Genomic DNA, 20,148 nt, shown 5'->3' with positions numbered 1-20,148 from the left:
GTGATAACATAAGAAAAGTAGTTTAAATGTTTTGCCAATTACTTGAGCAACTTAATATATAAATCTAAAAGTAAATGCAAAAGTAAAAAGCATTGAATAATGTGTTGCTTATATTTATTGTACTTAAACATGTCTGTGAAAGATTGTATTACTGTACTGTGTAAAAAAAAGAATTGCAATGCTGAAAAAGCATTTTCAGTGACAATGTTTGGATTTGAAATCAAAGTAATGGATAAATGTTGTGTTTGTGGTAAACCGCCACGGATCAGTAGTGGACTCCTGTGTGAAAGCTGCTTCCTCTCTCACAAGAGTCACCTAAGAGGGGAATTCCCCCCATTTTCAAAAATGAAATTCAGGCCCTGAATAAATGTCAAAAAATCCTGATTGGAGTATCACTATAAATAGTTATAAATGATAAAAAGGAGGCTTTAAAAAGATCGGTATCTGCTTTCTGTGATCGGTGATCAGCCTCAAAAATCCTGATCGGAGCACCTGTAATATATATACATATACATACACACACACACACACACACACACACACATATTTACATGCATATATACATACACACAAATATTTACATATATATGTATGTATATATATATGTATGTATGTATGTATGTAAATATATATGTGTGTATGTATGTATATACACACACTACTGTTTAAAAGTCTCTTGTGCTCCCTTGTGCAGTTCTTTGGTTAAAAATACAGAGAACAATAATATTGTAAAATATTAGTATAAGATAATAAAAAAACTGTCCATTTTTATTATATTTTAAAATGTAATACTGATTTTGAAAACGGTTCTGCTGCTTCATATTTTTGTGGGTGCTGTTACACATTTTTTTTTGGAGTCTTTGATGAAAAGAAAATTCAAAAGAACAGTATTTATGTGAGACAGAAAAATATTGTAACAATATAAAAGTCTTTACCATTACTGTTAGTTGCTAAGTAAAATTGTTCATTTCTTAAAACCAAATTTTTATTAGTATTGTATATTATACATGTACACATACATCAGTACACCAGTTTCATGATAGAATTAAAGCACAATTATTATGTTTGAAATGTCTCTTCTCTCGTTCTCTGTAGACTCTCAAATATCAGTATCTGGGCTACAGACGAGCCTTCCTCGACGACTCCACAGACATATTCGAGTCAAAACGTGTTGCTGGCAAGAAATGGCAGAGCTCTCCGCACGTCACCACAGGCCCCGCACCCTTCGGCAGTGTTCCCAACGCAGCAGCCGTTGCCATGGCTGCCACTCTCACTCAGCAGCAGCAGCCGGCTCCAGGTCTGACCGCCTTCAAGTTCTAGACCTCTTGACCTCTAGACTGATAGAATGATGAGGGGAGGGACAAATAGAAAGAACTAGGGAGGGGGAAAATGACAGAGAAGGGCAGATAGAGCAAACAAATTTAAAAACAAACCGCAAAATCAGTCAGTGCCATGTCTGTTTTTGTTTTTAAACTGTCTCTCTTTGAGATATGGAGCAACAGGGTTGTTTTAACGTACATGACGTGACTTTGTGTGCCAACTAGTGTGCTGTGAGATTTTAGATGCTGACTGTCTTCTTCTTGCCCAACTTCTGTTTTCTTTCTTCTCTCTTCCTCGCACAAGAAGAAACACGAGATGTAAAGCAAGAGCATAAAATGCTATTTAAATACACCCCAAACATTACGGGCACATTCCAAACCTATTCAAGGTTTAGAAAGGGGGTTGTCATCTTGAGGTGGTCTGTCTGTGTTTTATAGGGACAGGTCTTCTATTTTGAGTGGCGCAGAAGGTCATAGGATTTGATCTCTGATATTCCAACAGCACTAATGTAGCCGTCACTACACAAAGTAGCCAAACACCGTAGACTCGCGTGCTACATACGGGACTGAAATGCTTTCACACCTATTTCCGTTTTTATACCCATAATCAACTGAACCTGTATTCATTAATGGCAGATGTGAAAGTTGATATTTTGAAGTGCCAAACAAACACTTTTCAGTACGACCGCCGTGACTGAAGCTTTCTGAGCAGTATGTTTGTTTTAGATGGAATAGACAGAAAAAAGCCAAGTGGTTTGGTAAAGGATAAACATGCTATGCAGGAAAGAGATCGTTGTACGGTACCTTAGGATAGGAACACATTTGGTTCTTTCCATATTTTTCTCAGTTGGTGTTACCATACTGCTAACATGTATTTATAGCTGCATACTAAACAGATTATTTAATTGCTGTTGTTAAATAATTTTCAAAATCACTTGTTTTAAAAGTATAAAGCTTTTTCGCACGAGTGTCCACATTTAATTTGAGATCAGTTTAAATACAATGTGCATTGCATATATTTTGATCTATCAGAAGAGCGTTGTATATCAGTTGTTTCTCTTGGTAGCTTTGGCAAGTATTGTTTTGATATTTTCAGCATTTCATCTCGCATCAAAACCATGCTTGTTTGGTGTAGTTATGGAAAGACAATTATCAGGCTGTTTTATTCCTAAATTCCTCCTCCTTTTTATGATCGTGATGATTTGAATTAACCGGATTTCCATGGGATTTGCATATGCATGAGTAGATATGTATGAAGGGAGTGTGTAAGCTACTGATTCTGAGGTGAATTAAGGTCATTTACTGTATTTTATTGGACAGCTCAGTGAATATGATATCATTTCTGTGTGTTTTTTGTTCTTGATTTGAAGGTTTCTTTGCTTTGGTGATACCCTCCATCCATCTGTAACCATGGTTGCATTTGTGGTTTCCATGAAGATTTCCTGGCAATAATAGCTGGTCGGAGGTGTGAGAGATAGTGATAGATGTTCCACTTCCGATGGCACAGAATCGATTTATGCTGGTCTTATTCTGGGTTTCTCAATCTATAGAGAAGAATCAAATTACAGACATTTTTTATTTGTGATTTTACTGGAAATAAGTCAACAAAAGGGCTTTATCAGTGTGATCCATAAGCCAAAATCATTTTGATCAAAAACTTGACTGTTCGTCATTCACATTTGATTGTTTTCCCAATTAATAGGCTTTTTTTTTTTATCTGTACTATAATATTTTTTGGAAATGGACTGTGCCTTTGTGCCTAAGAAAATCTAGACTGTTGTGGGTGCTTTTGCATATTCAATTAACTGCAAATATGTAGTGCGCTAAACCAATGGAATGGCTTAATTAGTTGCACAGTATATGTATACACACACAAGATGTGAGATGCATTTCCTGAAACAGCCCAACCACAACACACTGCAGTAAAGTCTGTTAAAGATGAAAACCCTACACAGACACTAGTCATCATCCATTTTCTTTATTTAAGGGCTACAGTGTTCAAGACTTTAGTTTGAGTGAACATGCTGCTTTATGGGACTATTTGAGGGTCTGCGGTGAAGGATTGTGCCAAATTTCAGAATTTAGAAATGCAGTTTTTGTGATTCTTGGCCTTTTGGTGGCTCAGAGCTGCTATTTCATGCTTCGATCCGTCTTTCTCTACCATGGCTGTCATAACTCAAATGTCTGAGTAATAGCGGAGGTGGTAATACCTTTTCAGACTCCTTTTCAAATCGCTTTTCTCGCAAAAGACGAAAGCAACACACCTTCTGCTTTGTGGGAAAGCTATGAATTAGACCCTCAGTGAACTTTCACTATGAGCCATTGTGAATCTCAGATCTTACAGGCTTTCTTTTGCTTTTATTCGCTGATCTACTATACAAGCGAATGATCTTAATGCATGTCATGTTTTTAAAAAACGCTTTTAGGAAGTGGCTTTTGTGTGTTGGTACTTAATCAAAGCTCTTACACAGGATGTCTGTTTATAGACATGTCTGGTTCTTGGTATACGTTTCCATTCCTTGGAACACAAATGGGGCTTATTATTTTGGTTGTTTTCAAATAGTAACATAGTCTATAATTCTATAATCTAACTTATAAATCAATTGTTTTTTTAATTATCATAAATTTTTTGTTTAGGTGATGCTTGTTGATGTATTTAAAATGGTGTGCCTTTTGAATTAGATACCGCATTAGTCCTAACCATTGTTTGAAATGCATTTTTGGCACTGGTTGGCTTTAATCGTTTTAAACAGTGTTAATGCCATAGCTACTACTAGGAATCAGTTTGTCCTCAACTGTTTGTCATGTTTAATGTAATTTGAATTGACAATAAATCAGTTTTTTTTTTTAAAGAAAAGCCCTTGTCTTTGTTTCTTTTTGACTGATAAATCATTGATTTTTCTCAATGAATTGGATTAAAAGACTGCATTTGAGATGCTGATTTATCACATCTCTAAATTAATAATCGAATCAAATTTAAACCAGCTAAAAGGAAACGAGACAGGAGCACAATTTAGTAATGCATTAAGTAACAGCAGGTCTGCAGATGTCATTTAGGAAATAAGTACCTTTTGTCATATTAAGTGATTTAGAAAATCTATCAAAATAGGAAGACATTAGTGTGGATCCAAGGTAAGTAACTAGAAGCAGATTAATACAATAAATAGAAAAAACAAATCTATTTGCAGCCAGTAGTGCCTATTTTTTGATGTTCTATTAAGTTCCATTTGCTCCAACATCACAATGAGCCGTATTTTAGATAATGCTGATATGGCTTTTATGTAGCTCTTACGCTGTGCCACTTACTTTCAATGAGGACGTTTTCCAAAAGTTGCTTTCAAAGCATGTGCTTCTCTTACAAGATTGTTAGATCACATTTTTTGAGTTTGCTCATTGATAATATGGATCTATATATGAGAGTGCTTGAGAGTAAGTTTCTCTGCTCTCTTTTTTTTTTTTTGTCCCAGGACCACAGGCGCCCTTGGGGGCCAGTTTTGGCACTCCCTTTTCCTCTGGTATTGGCACTAGCATGGGCTCATCCAGCCTCGGAGGTACTTCCTGTGATAAACCTCTCCTCTCCCTTTCCATCTCTGCACTCTTAAGTCTTTCAGTCTCAATCTTAATTAGACAGTTCACCCAAAAATAAAAAAATCTATTTGTTTTTCACTCTCATGTCACACCGAACCCATATGATTTTCTTCTGTTGAACAAAACTGTAGATATATTCATGAAGTTCAACAGTTTATAGTGACCATGGCTTGTAAGCTTCATGAAATTGGTCTATACACGTCTTCTAAATCCATTTGGTAGTGCTTAGATTTATTAGATATATCACTTATTCAAATAAGTCATTATTCACTGATAATCTTCCCCTATAGTGAGCTGTAAACTATGGAAGCCTATTTCACCATGGAATAAAATGATAAAAAAGGTAATATTGACTATTTCTCGTAATTGCGTGTTAATATCTCAACATTCTAACTTTTCTCTAAATTCTGAGTTTACACCTCACAATTCAGACTTTTATATATATATATATATATATATATATATAATTACAAATGTGAATCACGATTTGGACTTTCTTCTCAGAATTGCGAGTTAACCTTTTAATTAATTTTTACAACGTAAATTTTTTTTCTTCGAATTGAGTTTATATCTCATAATACTTTTTTTCTCACAGTTCAAAAAGTCAAAAGTGTAAGATAAATAGTTGCAATTACCTTTTTTATTTATTTATTTAAGTGAGACTGACCAGTTCACAATTTGTATTCCTTGATTAATTCACAAATTACTAGAGTGGAAAATCATCTTAAATGTTGTTCTTTTCCTCATTTTATTTGAATTTTAACTTTTTGGTGTATTTTCCGTGCTTTATAAAATGTTGAATAGCAAAAAGACAGAAAAAAAATGTAATACAGGGTATGGAATAATGCCATGTTTTTGAGTGAGCAATCAGTACTCTTATTGTTCTTTGTTTTAATAATGCAGAGATGTTTTTTTTTTTTTATTGGTTAGGTTCTATATAGAACTTGTATTTTTCACATTTCCCTAACTATATTTTTCCTTCATCAGTTTTTCCTAGTTAATCTCAAATGTAACTCATCACTCATTCCTGTCCTCCATTCCCCCGCCCTGTGACTGAGAGTTTATCTCTGGAATATATGTAGTCGCAACACCTAAATGCCCCCCATCTGTCTCTCGGCAGCATTTGGTAGCGGCCCTGGGTTTGGGGGCGTGGCAACAGGAGGTTTGTCGTTCGGGTTTTCCTCTAGCAAGCCATCTGGAGGGAGCCTGAGCGCAGGTGTGTTTGTTAGCACCCTCCTCCATCTTACCCACTTTCATCAACGCTAACCATTACTAACAGCTCCTCCTTAATTATAATTATTATTAATTATAATCATCCTTTCCCCCAGAATGCATCAACATCATGCTGCTTAAGGGCAAGCACTGCATATCAGTAAAATTTGCGTAGTTTATTTGTTAACAGCTGTTGTGTGACTTGCTTAAATGTTTTTTTTGGTAGCAGTAACGGTTGAGAAAACCTAAAATATTTACTGCTCACATTTTAAAATCTTTGTTTCTCAGGGTTTGGGACATCTAACACCTCTGGCTTTAACTTCAGTAACCCTGGAATTAATGCATCAGCTGGGTTGACCTTTGGAGTTTCCAACACACAAACTCCTGGATTTGGGACAGGAGGGCCACTGCTACAGCTCAAAAAGCCACCAGCGGGAAATAAGAGGGGCAAGAGATAGAACAGCAAGTTTATATGGGGTAAAGGGAAGTGTCACGAGGTAAAGATGATGTATGTCTCAGATCTTTATTTTTATTTTTTATATACATACATATATATATATATATATATATATATATATATATATATATATATATACATGTGTGTGTGTGTGTGTGTGTGTGTGCAAAATGTGCTTTAATTGGCATGTTTTAACTTAATTTACACTCAGACTCTCAATCTTTTTGACTCAAAGGCTCTGCTCAGTTTATAGTATTTTTGCTGCAATTATGACAAAGCTGCTTTTTCATTAAATGAAATTGAGAATATTGATATTAAATTAACCATCATTTATTTCATGATTACAGACATTTTGTGTGTGTATATATATATATATGTGTGTGTGTGTGTGTGTGTAGGCTATATATACATACGTGTGTGTGTGTGTGTGTGTATGTATGTATGTATGTGCATTGTGTACATATATATTTTCCCTGTTGGACACCATTAAAGGATTTTTGAGATTCTGTTCGGTTCTCCCCTTTACCCTTGTGACTATGCTGTGCTCTTTGGTTTATCGTTGTCCGAATTGAGTAAGATCTAATGGAGCATATTTTGTGATGCACAGAATACCCGTGAAGGGATTTCAATGTAGATGCTCTCAGTATTGAAGATACTCTTGAACTAAGTTTACCTGTGTCTTAGTGGCTTTATTTTAAACCACATGCTCTGTGATTGTAAATGTGTCATCCCATCCCATTAAGATGATCTATGTTATTGGTTTCCTGGTTACTTGTACCAAATAGATGTCAACCTGTATAAGAACGTTCAATTTGTATACCCCATTTTTGTTTCTGTCTGTTTTTGTTACCAAATAGTGAAGAAAATTTCTATACCTAAGCAGACTTTGTGCAAACAAGTATTTTTCGACTTGAAAACTGTTATTAAAAGAGGCGATAATGATGTCTTGAATCGAGTCACTTTTTTTTGTTTTTACTGAAATATTTACTAGTTTTTTTTTTATGACAGATAGACTTCATAATTAAAGAAAATTGATTTATTTTCATCAGGCAAGTAATCTAATTAATATTAACTCAGGAGCCATTGATTCGCCAGTAGACTGACGCCCGCTTAGCAGTGTTGCCAACTTCCTTCAATAGAAAGTCGCTAAAGCCAGTTTGAAAAGTCGCTAAATGTCGCCAGATGACGTCATACGCTAATTAGCATGTTCATGACGTCATCGCGTCTGTTGCCTTTTACATTTGTTTGTCTCTGTGCTCACATACTGTATTTTAATGCAGCCAAATTCTCAATAAAACTGTTTCATTTATATATATTACTGTTTCTGTTGTCAGACAACAGAATAAATATGAAATAGTGACTGAAACGCGGCCCTTTAAGACTACATAACCAGCTCTCCCTTCCAAGACGTTAATCTGCACAAAAATCCTGCTTTATATTTGAGCCATCGTCTGATGAAATGAAACGCACATAAGAAAAGACAAGACACAGACAATTCCTGTGCTGTGATTTCGGCTATGTTTGCATGTAAAATTAGAGAAGCAACATAATATCTATTTTAACTGAAGGCGCTGCTTGACACTCCCATAGGCTTCCATAGGAACTGAGGAATGCGGAAGTAAATGGAGTGGCCAATCGTTCCAAACCATAGACATATGTCTATGTTCCAAACAACTCCGCGCTGTCAAAATGTTTGAATGGGTTTAAGTAGGATAGACAGCAGTTTCACTTTATTTGCAGCAATTTCTAGTGATCATTAACACATCATGTGCATTGATTGTGTATTGATAACTACGCTGACTACGTTTTACATTCGCATTTTATTCTGGGGAGTGATGAAGAGACAGCATTCATATTTTTTCTAATATGCTTATTTATATTACAATTAGTATAGTATTTAAGGTTAATATAGAGAAAATGTTTTTAAATTCCAGTGCAAAGAGGCAAATTAGAGAAGGGTATAACTGCAGCCTGGAGATCTCCAAATGGGGGTGGGAGCTCCAAAATAGGGCGTGGCTTCCTCCCGTTGACAGACAGGCACATGACACGCATGCGCAATTTTTCCCCCCAATCCACTTCAGTGCAAACTCCGCCCCACAGCTGTTTCTAAAGATTTTATTGGTTGTGTCAATTAAAGTGTTGATTTCCTACACTATGCTACAAAAATGCTAACCCCTAAACCTACCCCACACCTGACCCTAACCTTAACCAGTGAGATTGACTGCACAAGCGGGATTGGCGCTGAATAGCGTGGTAAAGAAAGATGCAGTTCAGGAGATAAACAGTTAATAAGATTATGCCATATATGAGATCGTTCCGTAACTCCCCAACCGGACCTCACCGGACAATGGCACCTTTTTAGTTACACCCAGCATCACTACCCCCTCATACCCTGCGAATTTCGAGCCCCGGGACGCCCCCATTGCGTAGAACAAAGCGATAGAGTAAAATCTTTCCCCTGCGCTGCGCTGGGACGGCTCGTGGGAGAGCTCGTGGGTAATTCGCGTTTATATCATGAAGCAGAGGTTCAAACTCCAGTCCGAACACCACTGGCCACGAGCTTTGGGCTCTGCTCTCACGGAGAATATTTATTTATATAGCATATTTTATTTTAGATGAACTAGAAACAATGTTTAATTTATAAAGTTTTATTTTGAAATGTAAGTCAATAACAATTGGCTGGAGCCAGAGCCAATGGTGAAAGTCTTTGCGCGTGGAGACCCCGCCCCATTTTGGAGGTTCTGCCCACTTTCGGAGTTTACGCCCCATTTTGGAGCTCTCCGGTCTACTTGGAGATTAGAGGCGTTTGGTAGCCAGAAAAATAATATTCATATGTAATGCCATGGTTTAACCACTAGATGCCCGTATGGCTGTTTAATAAATATAGCCTACATTTAGCTCTTCTCTTGTTGCTGTAAAGAGTTTTACCGGTCACAATACCTTATTTATTTATTTATTTAATGTTTTGCATTGTATATTTAGACATTATCAAACACTCAATGTTTATAAGTTTAGCTTTTTTTAATGTTGAATTTAAAAAGATTTATTACGTCCCAGTATTATTTTATGCCATTTATGTAAGTAGACAATAGAAATGTATGTTAAAAAGGCCAGCAAATACAGAATTTACCCCCCCCCCCCCCCCCCCCCCCACAAACAAAAAAAAAAAAAAAAAAAAAAAAAAACACAAGTCAACTGCATTCAGGGAAAACCTTTCTTGTATTCCTTTATTGGGCAGTCTTCACTGAAACTCATTCAACTTCCTACAGGGAGAGAAAGATTGCAGATAGACTAAAAACTTAAAAATATGACAACTAGCATCTGGTTATGATCGCTATTAAGGTGTTTCTCACGTTATCTAACTGCAAATATAGCATAACTGCCTATAATCTAAAACTAAACATTAACTATAACGCGTTTCATAAAATACAGCTACTGGCCAGATTTCCGAGACGTAAACTAATGCGTTAAAATGCCCAAAACTGCTGTAATTTCCTCAACTTTCTGGCGAGCGCGCTTGAGAAGCACTGAAATGAATGGGCTTCAATACTTGTTGGCCGCTCCATGACACGCTTTACTTCCGCATTCCTCAGTTCCTATGGAAACCTATGGGAGTGGCGCAACTCTGTTGCTCAGCGGCTCTGGGCGGGGCTAAGGCGAAGCCGAACCGGCGGGATTGGTGGTGAGGCACGGATGGGCTGGACAGATCACATCCCTCCCTTCCCTTCCCGTCTTTTGTAGTCAAGGAAGGAGAAAGATGGCGCCTACACATGTACTGAGATGCTGTCAGAGGGGTCTGGCGTGGATACCGGTGATATTTATTGCCTTAGTGGTGTGCTGGTCGTATTATGCATACGTGGTGGAGCTGTGTCTGTGTAAGTGCGCTTTTATTCATACCTAAGGGGCGCGCGCCTACCGGAAGTCACTGAACTGAAACATCAATGAATGGTTTGTTTACATGAGCTGGCTAATTCTCTTATTAATTTTAAACTGGAAACAGAACAAGGATTATGGTTTTGGAGCACATATTGTGCTTTACACCATATTCAAGATTAGGAAGTGTGTATAAGCTTGGTAGTGCCAACTGTATGCGTTTATTTTACAGTTAATCATTTTAATGTAAATTAATATTTATATTTTGCCATACAGCATTATATTATTATAAAAATTTTTTTTACAGGTTTACAGTAGGAAACCCTTAAAATGTGGTTCTTCCTCTTTAGAAATAAGAAATCGGATTGTTGAGAGTTTCTCAGAGAAATAATAGCACACATTGTATTTTCAATATGGAAAATATGCTTATTATATGTTTATAAGCTAACATGTTCACAAAGTCAAGCCTCAGGTCGTCTGTCACGTGTCTAGGTAAAGTGTATTTCATATTTCAGCAGTGTTCATAGAAGTAGAAGTGTGATAAAGCAGATGTGCCACGAGTCATATCTGCTAAACAGTTTCTTTTCACTTTCTGTTTTTATATTATCTGCAGTTACTATTCCCAGTACTATTGAAAAAGGTGAGTAAACCTTCACTTCACTTTTTTAAGGAAAAAGCCAAGTAAAGTATAATGTACAGTCATTATGTTGCATCACCTTTAAGGTGTTTATGAACTAACTGTATATAATCCAGTTTGTTCCGCATTAATTTACCAAAAAAAAAAAACCCATAAAAATGTACATTTATGCGTTTGCCAGATGCTTTTATCTAAAGCAGTTTACATTGAATTCTAGGTACACATTAAATGAAGTAATTAATTTAAATGTAAAACATTTTAAATAAATAAATGCACAGGTAATATTGATTTGAGTTTAGATTATTTTATTATATAATAAAGAATAATGTGTGGAATGATACAAGAGACATAAATTGGGACAACAGTTTTGACCAGTGACCAACTGACCAATCAGAATTACTTATTTCAAAGACCCTTGTAGAAATCTTCTTAAATTCACAAACCAAATAACCATTCAATGTATTATAGCAAGGAAAATCATTCATTTCAAGAGTTAAAGATAATTGTATATATGTTTATAAAGGTACAGAGTCACTTTGGCACAACTGTCAGGCTATTACAGGTTTATTTGGTCCGTGCTTGTGCTGACTGTGGCCTTCCAGCACAGTCAAACTGCATCAGCAATCACAAACGCCTTTAGAGTGACTGATTGATACTCTGACTGTTTCTGGCAGGCTTTTCTCTGCAGGCTCATGCAATCTTGTTGTTAATGACTGTATTCTCTCTGTTCTGTGCAGTTATCTACCTGACTGTGTTTCATGTGTCGTTCATCATGTTTGTGTGGTCGTACTGGAAAACCATCTTTACAAGACCAGCAACCCCTTCCAAAGAGGTACAGCGGGTATAAAACAGTTTAGTTTGTTTTTTACATGCAGCCCATGGTAACATGCCACATAGATGATATGCATATTAACATGTTAATCCAGGCATTATGAATAAATGCACACAATATTTATTTGTTTCCATGGAGTGAGTGTTTTTATACGTATCATTTTACACGCTATTGTTGTCAAAATGGAACATGCTGCTGATTTGTCATACAGTGAGCTGATTGTTTTGTATTGTGTGTCAGTTCTGTCTACCCAAATCTGAAAAAGAACAGTATGAGAAGGAACAGCATCCAGAAACTCAGCAGGAGATCCTGAAGAGAGTGGCCACCAGTCTCCCCCTCTACACCCGCACCGGGGCAGGAGGTTAGAGACTGACTCACACACAGAATATGTAATAAGAAATTACCCACAAGATTGTACCTCAAGGGCCTAAGTACCAGATGTAAGCAGACACAGGTTTAGACTTTTTATTGAGTAAGATGTGTTTTAAACTTCTCAATTGTTTTCAACAATTCAGTTATTTAATTGCCAAAAGAGGCTATCAGCACAAACAGCTTGTTTAAGTTTTTGGTTTAGCTGGTAAACAGCTTCATAGGCAGCCAAGATGACCAATCTAAGTATGAAGTTCTGTGTAAATAATCTTTATTTATGAAACTCTTTAAAAAATTAAATTTGAAAACATCAAATGATCTTGTATAGTCTTTATTGTAAACTTGTAAAAACATATTTGAATAGAATATATTATTATTATTATTACTAATGTATTATTGTTTTTACTATTATCTATTTATTCTTATTTTACTATTACAGATATATATTTATTTTTATTGTTTGCAATTTATTATTACCTTTATTATTGTATATTTTAACCTGGATTTTGCCATAAAAATAGGCATAGAAACTGGTATGATTTTTTCCCTAATCTTCTAGCTATCCGGTACTGTGACCGATGCCAGGTCATCAAGCCAGACAGATGTCATCATTGTTCTGCATGTGACATGTAAGTTACTGTAGTGTCTCATGAATAGTTCTTATGACATTTTGATTTCACTTTTCATTTGTGTCATTTTAACTACTACCATATTTTGTTGGTCTTTCTTGAATGGCCATCAAACACATTGTTTGTTCTTGTTACTGACAGGTGTGTACTAAAGATGGATCATCACTGTCCATGGTGAGTGAGATGCAGGTTGTTGACACTGAAATTTTATTTGTTAAAAACAAATTGATTAACACCCTGCTAACGTCTCTCTTTCCCTCCATCTTCCACAGGGTGAATAACTGTGTGGGTTTCTCCAATTACAAGTTCTTCATCCTGTTCCTGACTTACTCGCTTGTATACTGCTTATTCATCGCAGCGTCTGTCCTTCAATACTTCATAAAGTTCTGGACAGTGAGTAGATCCCTCACCTTTCATCATACTCATTTGTGTACATTTCTTCCATGTACATAAACATTTTCACTGCCATGGTGCGTCGTATGAAGGTAGGACATAGATATGTGTTTTCAGCAGGTTCCTGTCTACATTTCCTACATGTGTATCATGCATCAGTTTATGTCCATATACCTGGCTTCACTTGTCCACTCTTCCACCCTCATACATGCTGTCCTTTCCATTTCATCTGTTCGTTTCACTTATGCTACCATTCAAAAGTTAATACAAAATTAATACTTTTATTCAGCAATGATGCAATAAATTGAGCAAAAGTGACAGTAGAAGCTTTTAAAATGTTACAAATGATTTCTATTTAAAATACATGCTGTTCTCTTTAGCTTTATATTCATCAAAGAAAATCCTGGAAAAATGTATAATGTTTTTTTCCACAAGAATATTAAGCAGCACAACTATAAAAATGAGAAATGCTTTATGAGCTTCTTCAGCATATTAGAATGATTTCTGAAGGATCATGTGACACTGAAGACTGGAGTAATGGCTGCTGAAAATTCAGCTTTGTCATCACAGGAATATATATTACATTTTAAAATATATTCAAATAGAACACGGTTATAATACATTTTATTTATATTTCGCAATATTACTGGGGTTTTTTTTATCAAATAAATGCAGCCTTGAGCAAAAGAGGCTTCTTTCAAAACATTAAAACAATCTTACCTGCCCCAAACTTTTGAACAGTAGTGTATGTGTTTTGACAAGCACTTGTTTGCTGTTGTAATCCCTTCTTGCCTGCGTCTCTCTACGGCCAAAGCTTTTACTCTCCCGCTGTGCTCTTCCTGTGTCTAACAGTCTGTCTCTGTTTGCACTAAGCTTTGCCGGAGGAAATCGGCAGAGAATTGTCCAAAGGTAATCCCTCAGTGTTTAGTAAACGTGTCAGTGTTAGCGCAGTGAGTTACGTTGACTGTTTTTTGTCGTTTTAACCCTGTGACCCTAACGTACCTGTCAAGTTGTGTCCGAGTGACCTGTTGCCCGTGTCTTGCTCGTTGTTGATCTTTGTCTCACAGCTCTCCTTTCTCTCTCTCCCCTTTCTCAGAATGACCTGCCAGAGTCTCATGCCAAATTCCATGTCTTGTTTCTCTTTTTTGTGGCGGCCATGTTCTGCATCAGCATTCTTTCACTCTTCACCTACCACTTGTGGCTTGTGGGAAAAAACAGGTCCACCATAGGTAACACACCTGACCATACTCACTTCTCTGTATCTTTGTCTACATTTCCTCATTTGTAAGTCGCTTTGGATAAAAGCGTGTGCTAAATGACTAAATAAATAATAAATAAATGTACTGTATAGATAGGTTCATGTTTCTAACAAAGATGCCACGCCTGTAGACAGCTTGCTCACAACTGTTACCATAGCAACAACAGTAGACGTACTGTGCACAAGCTAAACCTTGTTCAGATTTATTTTGGAAAACTGAACTGGTCGTTCAAATTTCCTTGTGTTGACCAGATCAGTCAAGCAGTGTTTGAAGAAATTCCCTGCTTGTTTTCCCATCAGGCCCTGTAATTTTATTTTGAAAAAGCATAAATTCACTCAGTCAGCTTCGGGCACAAGAGCTCAATGATTTCATGTTCTGGTTTGCCATGCATCTACACTACCGTTCAAAAGTTTTGGGGTCAGACTCAGTAAAAAAAAAATTTTTAATGGTTTTGAAAGAAGTCTCCTATGCTCACTGATTTATTTGGTCAAAAATACTGTAAAAATATTGTGAAATATTATTCTTGTTTAAAATACCTATTTTCTGTTTGAATATATTTTAAAATGTAATTTATTTGTATGACGGCAAAGCTGAATTTTCAGCAGATTACTCCAGTCTTCAGTGTCACATGATCCTTCAGAAATCATTCTAATATGCTGATTTTGGTGCTTAAGAAATGTTTTTATTATTGTTGAAAACAGTTGTGATTAATAATGATTCATATTTTTGCGGAAAGATACTTTGATCACTAGAAAGTTCAAATAAACAGCATTTATTTGATGTTGGAATGTTTTGTAACATTATAAGTGTCTTTACTGTCACTTTTGGTAAATTTAATGCAGCCTTGCCGAATAAAAGTAGTACTTTCTTTAAAAAAAAAAACCTACTGACCCTAAACTTTTGAAAGGTAGTGTATGCATTTCAACCCTCTTCTGTGGTGTTCTTTATGTTCAGAAGCGTTCAGAGCCCCGGTCTTCAGAAATGGCCCTGATAAAAATGGATTTTCCCTGGGCTTCAGCAAGAACATTGCTCAGGTGTTTGGGGACCAGAAGAAGTACTGGCTACTTCCTGTCTTTACCAGGTGAATCTGAATATTAACTTGTTTTTATTAGTGATGCTTGCTAAGGCAGTATTTTGCTTCATACTTAAGGTTGATGGTTTTGAAAACCCAAAGTATTACAATTTGGTGCTTTTTTTTTTTACACTGCCGTGCAATCAAATAGTGACACAAACTATCAGTAATTATTTTTAAAGGGGTCATATGATGCTACATGCACTTTTACAAGTTGTTTGAACTGAAATGTGTGTTGGCAGCGTGTGTACACAACCACCCTAAAATGATAAAAATCCGCCCAGTGTTTTTTTTTATCTGCTCAAATCTTTACCCCTTTCTCAAATCGAGCCGATCGCAGATACCTGTCTGTGTGACGTCACAAAAACAGGCCCCTCCCACAATAGTTTGATTGACAGTAGCGTTTCAGTACAGACTGAACTGGTGTCTTACCTTAGACCCGCCCTGAGTGAGCTGTCATCAGTCCGCCATTGTTTCACCGCTGGAGCAGATGCAGACAAGAATGACTCCTAAGAGATTGAGGTGTTCTGTTGTTGGATGTAATAATGAACATAGCAGTCGTCATTTACTCCCGACATCTGAGCTGCTGAAGACGCAGTGGATTACGTTTGTTTTTGATGGGAATGCGCCCCCGATCTACATAAATGCGTCTATGTTTGCTCGAATCATTCGTGATCCAGCTTCACCTACAGAAGAAGTGAGTATAAGGTTTTTTTTAATGAATCTTTGCAAATCGCCTTTCCTAATAATGTGCTAATTAGCAAGTTTCATGATGAATGCGGCTAAAGTAAACAGTCTCTCTGAGAGCAGCTCGGAAGAGAGGGGTGGGGTCAGCAGAGCTCATTAACATTTAAAGGAAAATGCTACAAAAACGGCTTGATCTGAAAAGAGCTGTTTTTGACAGGGTAAAAAAGGTGTTTTTTACACTAACATTGAGAAATTTTAACCAAACTATGTTACAGACTTTTCATTAAGACCCTAAAGAATCATATCAACTTGTGGAAAATGGGCATCCTATGACCCCTTTAAAGAAATTAATACATTTATACATCAAGACTATATTAAATTGGTCCAAAATGACAGTAAAGACTATTATAAAGTTACAAAAAAGTTTCTTTTGAATGCTGAAAAAAGTGTCACATTTGACACAAATGTATTAAGCATGTGACACTGAAGACTGGAGTAATGGCTGCTGAAAATGTAGCCTTGCCACCTCTGGAATAAATTACATTTGAAAATAAATTAAAATAGAAAACAAATATTTAAAGTTGTAATAATATTTCACAATATTATTGGTTTTACTGTATTTTTTTATCAAATAAATGCAGCCAAAGTAATCATAAGAGACTTTCAAAAACTTTTGAACTGTAGTGTATATCAGTTTTGCATGGTCAAATACCACATTTTCCTCCAAATCAATCTAGTTCAAAATTAGATAAAGTATCTATTAATTTTTTTTCTGCTATAGTCAAGGAGATGGCTTTTCTTTTCCTACACGGTTGGTCACTATTGATCCAGAGCAGCCCACTGAATGTCTCCAGCCTGCCGGGTTGGATAAAGGGTGAGGAGCCATTTTTTCTTTCACTATTGGATGGGCACTAACCAAAACCAGATGGATTGTAATAACTCTCAGTGTGGTTCTTTCCCTCAGTGCTGTAGAAGGTTCTGCTGAGCAAACCACCCCTCTCAGTGAGTCCCAAAACCATCTGTTAGGCAATGCTTTCTACATTGAAGAAGATCACAAAGAGACAGACGTCTTAAAGTCTGGTAGGTTACATATGTTGCTCTATTCTAGCAAGGAATGAGTGAGAAAAGTTTTGAGAATAACCGTCATCTTGCCTTTCAGATGAAAGTGAGGCTATCACTATCTCAATTGAGAGCGAGTCATAACCAGGTAAGGTGATTTCACACTAAGCACTGTTTGTAATATATGCAATATATACACTATGGTTCAAAGGTTTAAGGTCAGTAAGATGATTTCTAAAGGATCATGTGACACATAAGACTGGAGTAATGGCTACTGAAAATTCAGCTTTGCCATCACAGGAATAAATTGCATTTTAAAATCTATTAAAACAGAAAACAGTTAATACAATAAATGCCCCCTTGATGAGCATAAGAAACGTCTTTTAAAAACATTAAAAAAAAAACTTACTGACCACAAACTTTTGAACTGTAGTTATGACATTCTGATGTAATTTCCTTCCGTAGGACTGAAGCTGGTGCGGGGTGAATCCTCAGTGGTCTCGTGCCTTCGACTCCCAGTATTGGGGACTGTTGAGGAGAATCACAGCTATCAAAGCTGATGCCTTAAACAGCTCTTTTTCTCTGAAAGCTCCTGAACACTTTCCTTTACCCATCGCTTCTGGAGCGTCACAAATCTGTCCTCACATCTGTAAAATTGCTCCCAGTCCTCATTCAACTATAGTAGCTGCACTCTTTCAACAAAGAGATTAGCACGCATGTCTTTTACATCCATCGTTTTTGCAAAGCATACTGTTTTGTTGTTCAGGCCTTCACGAGACATGCAGATTTCATGTTTATGTGAATTGATACAGGCGATAGTAATTTCGAAACTGTTCTCCAATTGTTTACCAGGAAATGCACCACATCTGGTACCAAGTGCTGTTTACTTGAGGGACAGGTGGGAAATGTTTTATTTTCTGGATCCATACCAAGTGAACAGTCTGACTGAGCTCGTCTGGAATCCCGTGTGCCAGAGTTTAGATTTAATGGACACTGCAAAGCGCAAGGTGCTCATTCGCACTTTTATGTTTTGGAATATTATACTTTTTTTTAAAACTTCATTAACATTCTTCTAAGATATATATACACACACACGTTCACAAAGTGCAACGGAGTGTGTCCAGGCAGAGGAAAAATGCCTGCAAAAGACTGAAAATCTTTTTTGTGTATTCTTAAGCTGCTCCACTTATGGTTACTTATTGTTTTTTGTCGTCGTCTTGAGATGGTTCTGGTGTGGAATGTTGTGCACATGTCGGCCTCTTTACATATGCCAAATAAAGGGCTTAATACCAGAGCTCTGAACTCTACAGGAGTGTTTACAAAATGTCAGTAATACCTCTCTGCTCATGCAGTGTAGCCAGTGTCATCTTGGAAACCAAATTGAAATCTTTGTAGGTTCCTCCTGCAGTATCAAAACTGGCGAGCAGGCGGCATTTACACTGCTTGATATTGTATTACGCGGTCAGTGGTCTTTGGTATTGTATCACCAAACTATTAGTCTCAATCCTCGATTAAATTATGTTTTACCCTTTTTTTCGTTTATATTTTATACATAAGCATTGTGAATAGCTCTGTAGATTCAGAATACTTATTTTTAAGCCATTTTTTGCAAAGCGGTAAAGGTGAAACGTATTTATATTTGTCGTAAGTTATCATTTGTAAACTTTGGTCCAGTGTGGAATAATAATTGTGTCCGTCAGCTGTGACTGTAGCGTGTGCTTACGTGGAACTGATGTGTGGAAATCCAGATGTGTTTATGTACTACAAATTGAATCGCGGTGATTGCTTCATTTGTGTTGTGATTTTTCTAAAGAAATGCCTTGACAAATCAAGACTTGTGTGCAAGCGTGCATCTGGTGTCGCTGTTCTGGAGTGTTTGTTGTAAATGAGGTTAAAACAAATAAAGTAACCAGTAAAAAAAGAGACAAAATAACTCCATACAGAAAAACAAAGCAGTCTTTCGTGAATTTAGATAGACAGATGATCTTTATTTATACACCTGCAGCATTTTATGGAAAACTTTACTATCTCTGCTCTGACTTTGAATGGATTGTAAGTATTACCAGATGGGTTTTATTGTTCATTAAGACATATTTGACTGTTTATGTGCTGAGAAAATCTGTTTATCATTTTTAGCATCAGTGACCACTTTGACTGTCAGCACAGTTAGGAAGATTGCTGGTGGTTATGACGATTGCAGCAAGTAATTTTGTATGTGAAATGGTTTAGCTGTTTTTGTGGTGTTAAGGAATGCGTATATTGGTAAAGTTTTTGTTTTTTGTCTTTTGGACAGCCTTCTTATGAATTACACAGCCTTTATTATTATATTATTATTATTTTGGCATTCATTACATTTTATACTTTATTAATTACGAAAAAGTAAACATGAAGCCATAATGAAATTATTATAGAAGATTTGGTGTTGGTGTCCTTGTACCATTTTCTTTATTTCTGTCACAATCTAATAAAAACTGAAGCCTTGTGTTTCAATGCATGTCAAGAACAGTTACATACTTGATCTGCTGATGTGCCTGGAGGATAGATTTTTTAAAAGTACATCTTTTGAAATGCTCTCTCTTGCGCTCTCTCTCTCTCTCTCTCTCTCTCTCTCTCTCTCTCTCTCTCTCTCTCTGTGTGTGTGTGTGTACTGGCTTCAAGGGCTGTTCTTTTATGGAATTACCCTGAACTCTTTCCAGCTCATTAGCACTCTGGCCATTCAACTCTTGCAAATCACAAGTTTAGCATGTTAAACATACTCTTCT

General features: G+C 36.5%; 2 protein-coding genes across 7 annotated transcripts in view; both read left to right on the top strand.

Moving 5' to 3' along the window:
* LOC107590217 (nucleoporin p58/p45-like) overlaps window positions 1-6,635 on the top strand; it is a 12,724-nt gene extending 6,089 nt beyond the window's left edge. The window contains exons 11-14 of one of the 4 annotated variants that reach the window (XM_016278876.1): window positions 1,096-1,297; window positions 4,787-4,870; window positions 6,028-6,123; window positions 6,408-6,635. In XM_016278876.1, the coding sequence (XP_016134362.1) occupies window positions 1,096-1,297; window positions 4,787-4,870; window positions 6,028-6,123; window positions 6,408-6,577 (552 nt within the window). In that variant the 3' untranslated portion in view covers window positions 6,578-6,635. Of the gene's footprint in view, window positions 1-1,095; window positions 1,298-2,689; window positions 2,887-4,786; window positions 4,871-6,027; window positions 6,124-6,407 lie in introns of those variants that run through there. The other 3 variants (XM_016278877.1, XM_016278878.1, XM_016278880.1) reach the window with 3 other exon arrangements.
* A 3,647-nt stretch (window positions 6,636-10,282) lies between these two features.
* Window positions 10,283-19,916, top strand: LOC107590215 (probable palmitoyltransferase ZDHHC20). 3 transcript variants are annotated; one of them, XM_016278873.1, is made up of 14 exons: window positions 10,283-10,451; window positions 11,063-11,089; window positions 11,824-11,918; window positions 12,159-12,279; window positions 12,847-12,916; window positions 13,058-13,090; window positions 13,189-13,309; window positions 14,183-14,218; window positions 14,406-14,538; window positions 15,523-15,649; window positions 17,109-17,201; window positions 17,292-17,407; window positions 17,487-17,534; window positions 17,852-19,916. In XM_016278873.1, exons 1-13 carry the CDS (start codon window positions 10,334-10,336, stop codon window positions 17,528-17,530), a joined length of 1,134 nt encoding a protein of 377 aa, XP_016134359.1. In that variant the 5' UTR covers window positions 10,283-10,333; the 3' UTR covers window positions 17,531-17,534; window positions 17,852-19,916. The 3 variants fall into 3 exon arrangements, with proteins under 3 accessions (XP_016134359.1, XP_016134360.1, XP_016134361.1); XM_016278875.1 differs by lacking the exon at window positions 10,283-10,451 and adding an exon at window positions 10,757-10,941; XM_016278874.1 differs by lacking the exon at window positions 14,183-14,218 and having other exon boundaries at window positions 10,286-10,451; window positions 17,852-19,914.
* The last annotated feature ends 232 nt before the right edge of the window (window positions 19,917-20,148 follow it).

Source organism: Sinocyclocheilus grahami, unplaced genomic scaffold, assembly GCF_001515645.1.
Source record: "Sinocyclocheilus grahami isolate Dianchi unplaced genomic scaffold, SAMN03320097.WGS_v1.1 scaffold126.1, whole genome shotgun sequence".
Lineage (NCBI taxonomy): Eukaryota > Metazoa > Chordata > Actinopteri > Cypriniformes > Cyprinidae > Sinocyclocheilus > Sinocyclocheilus grahami.
Note: the sequence above shows the minus strand (reverse complement) of the source record. Positions and strands in the feature narration are given on the sequence as shown.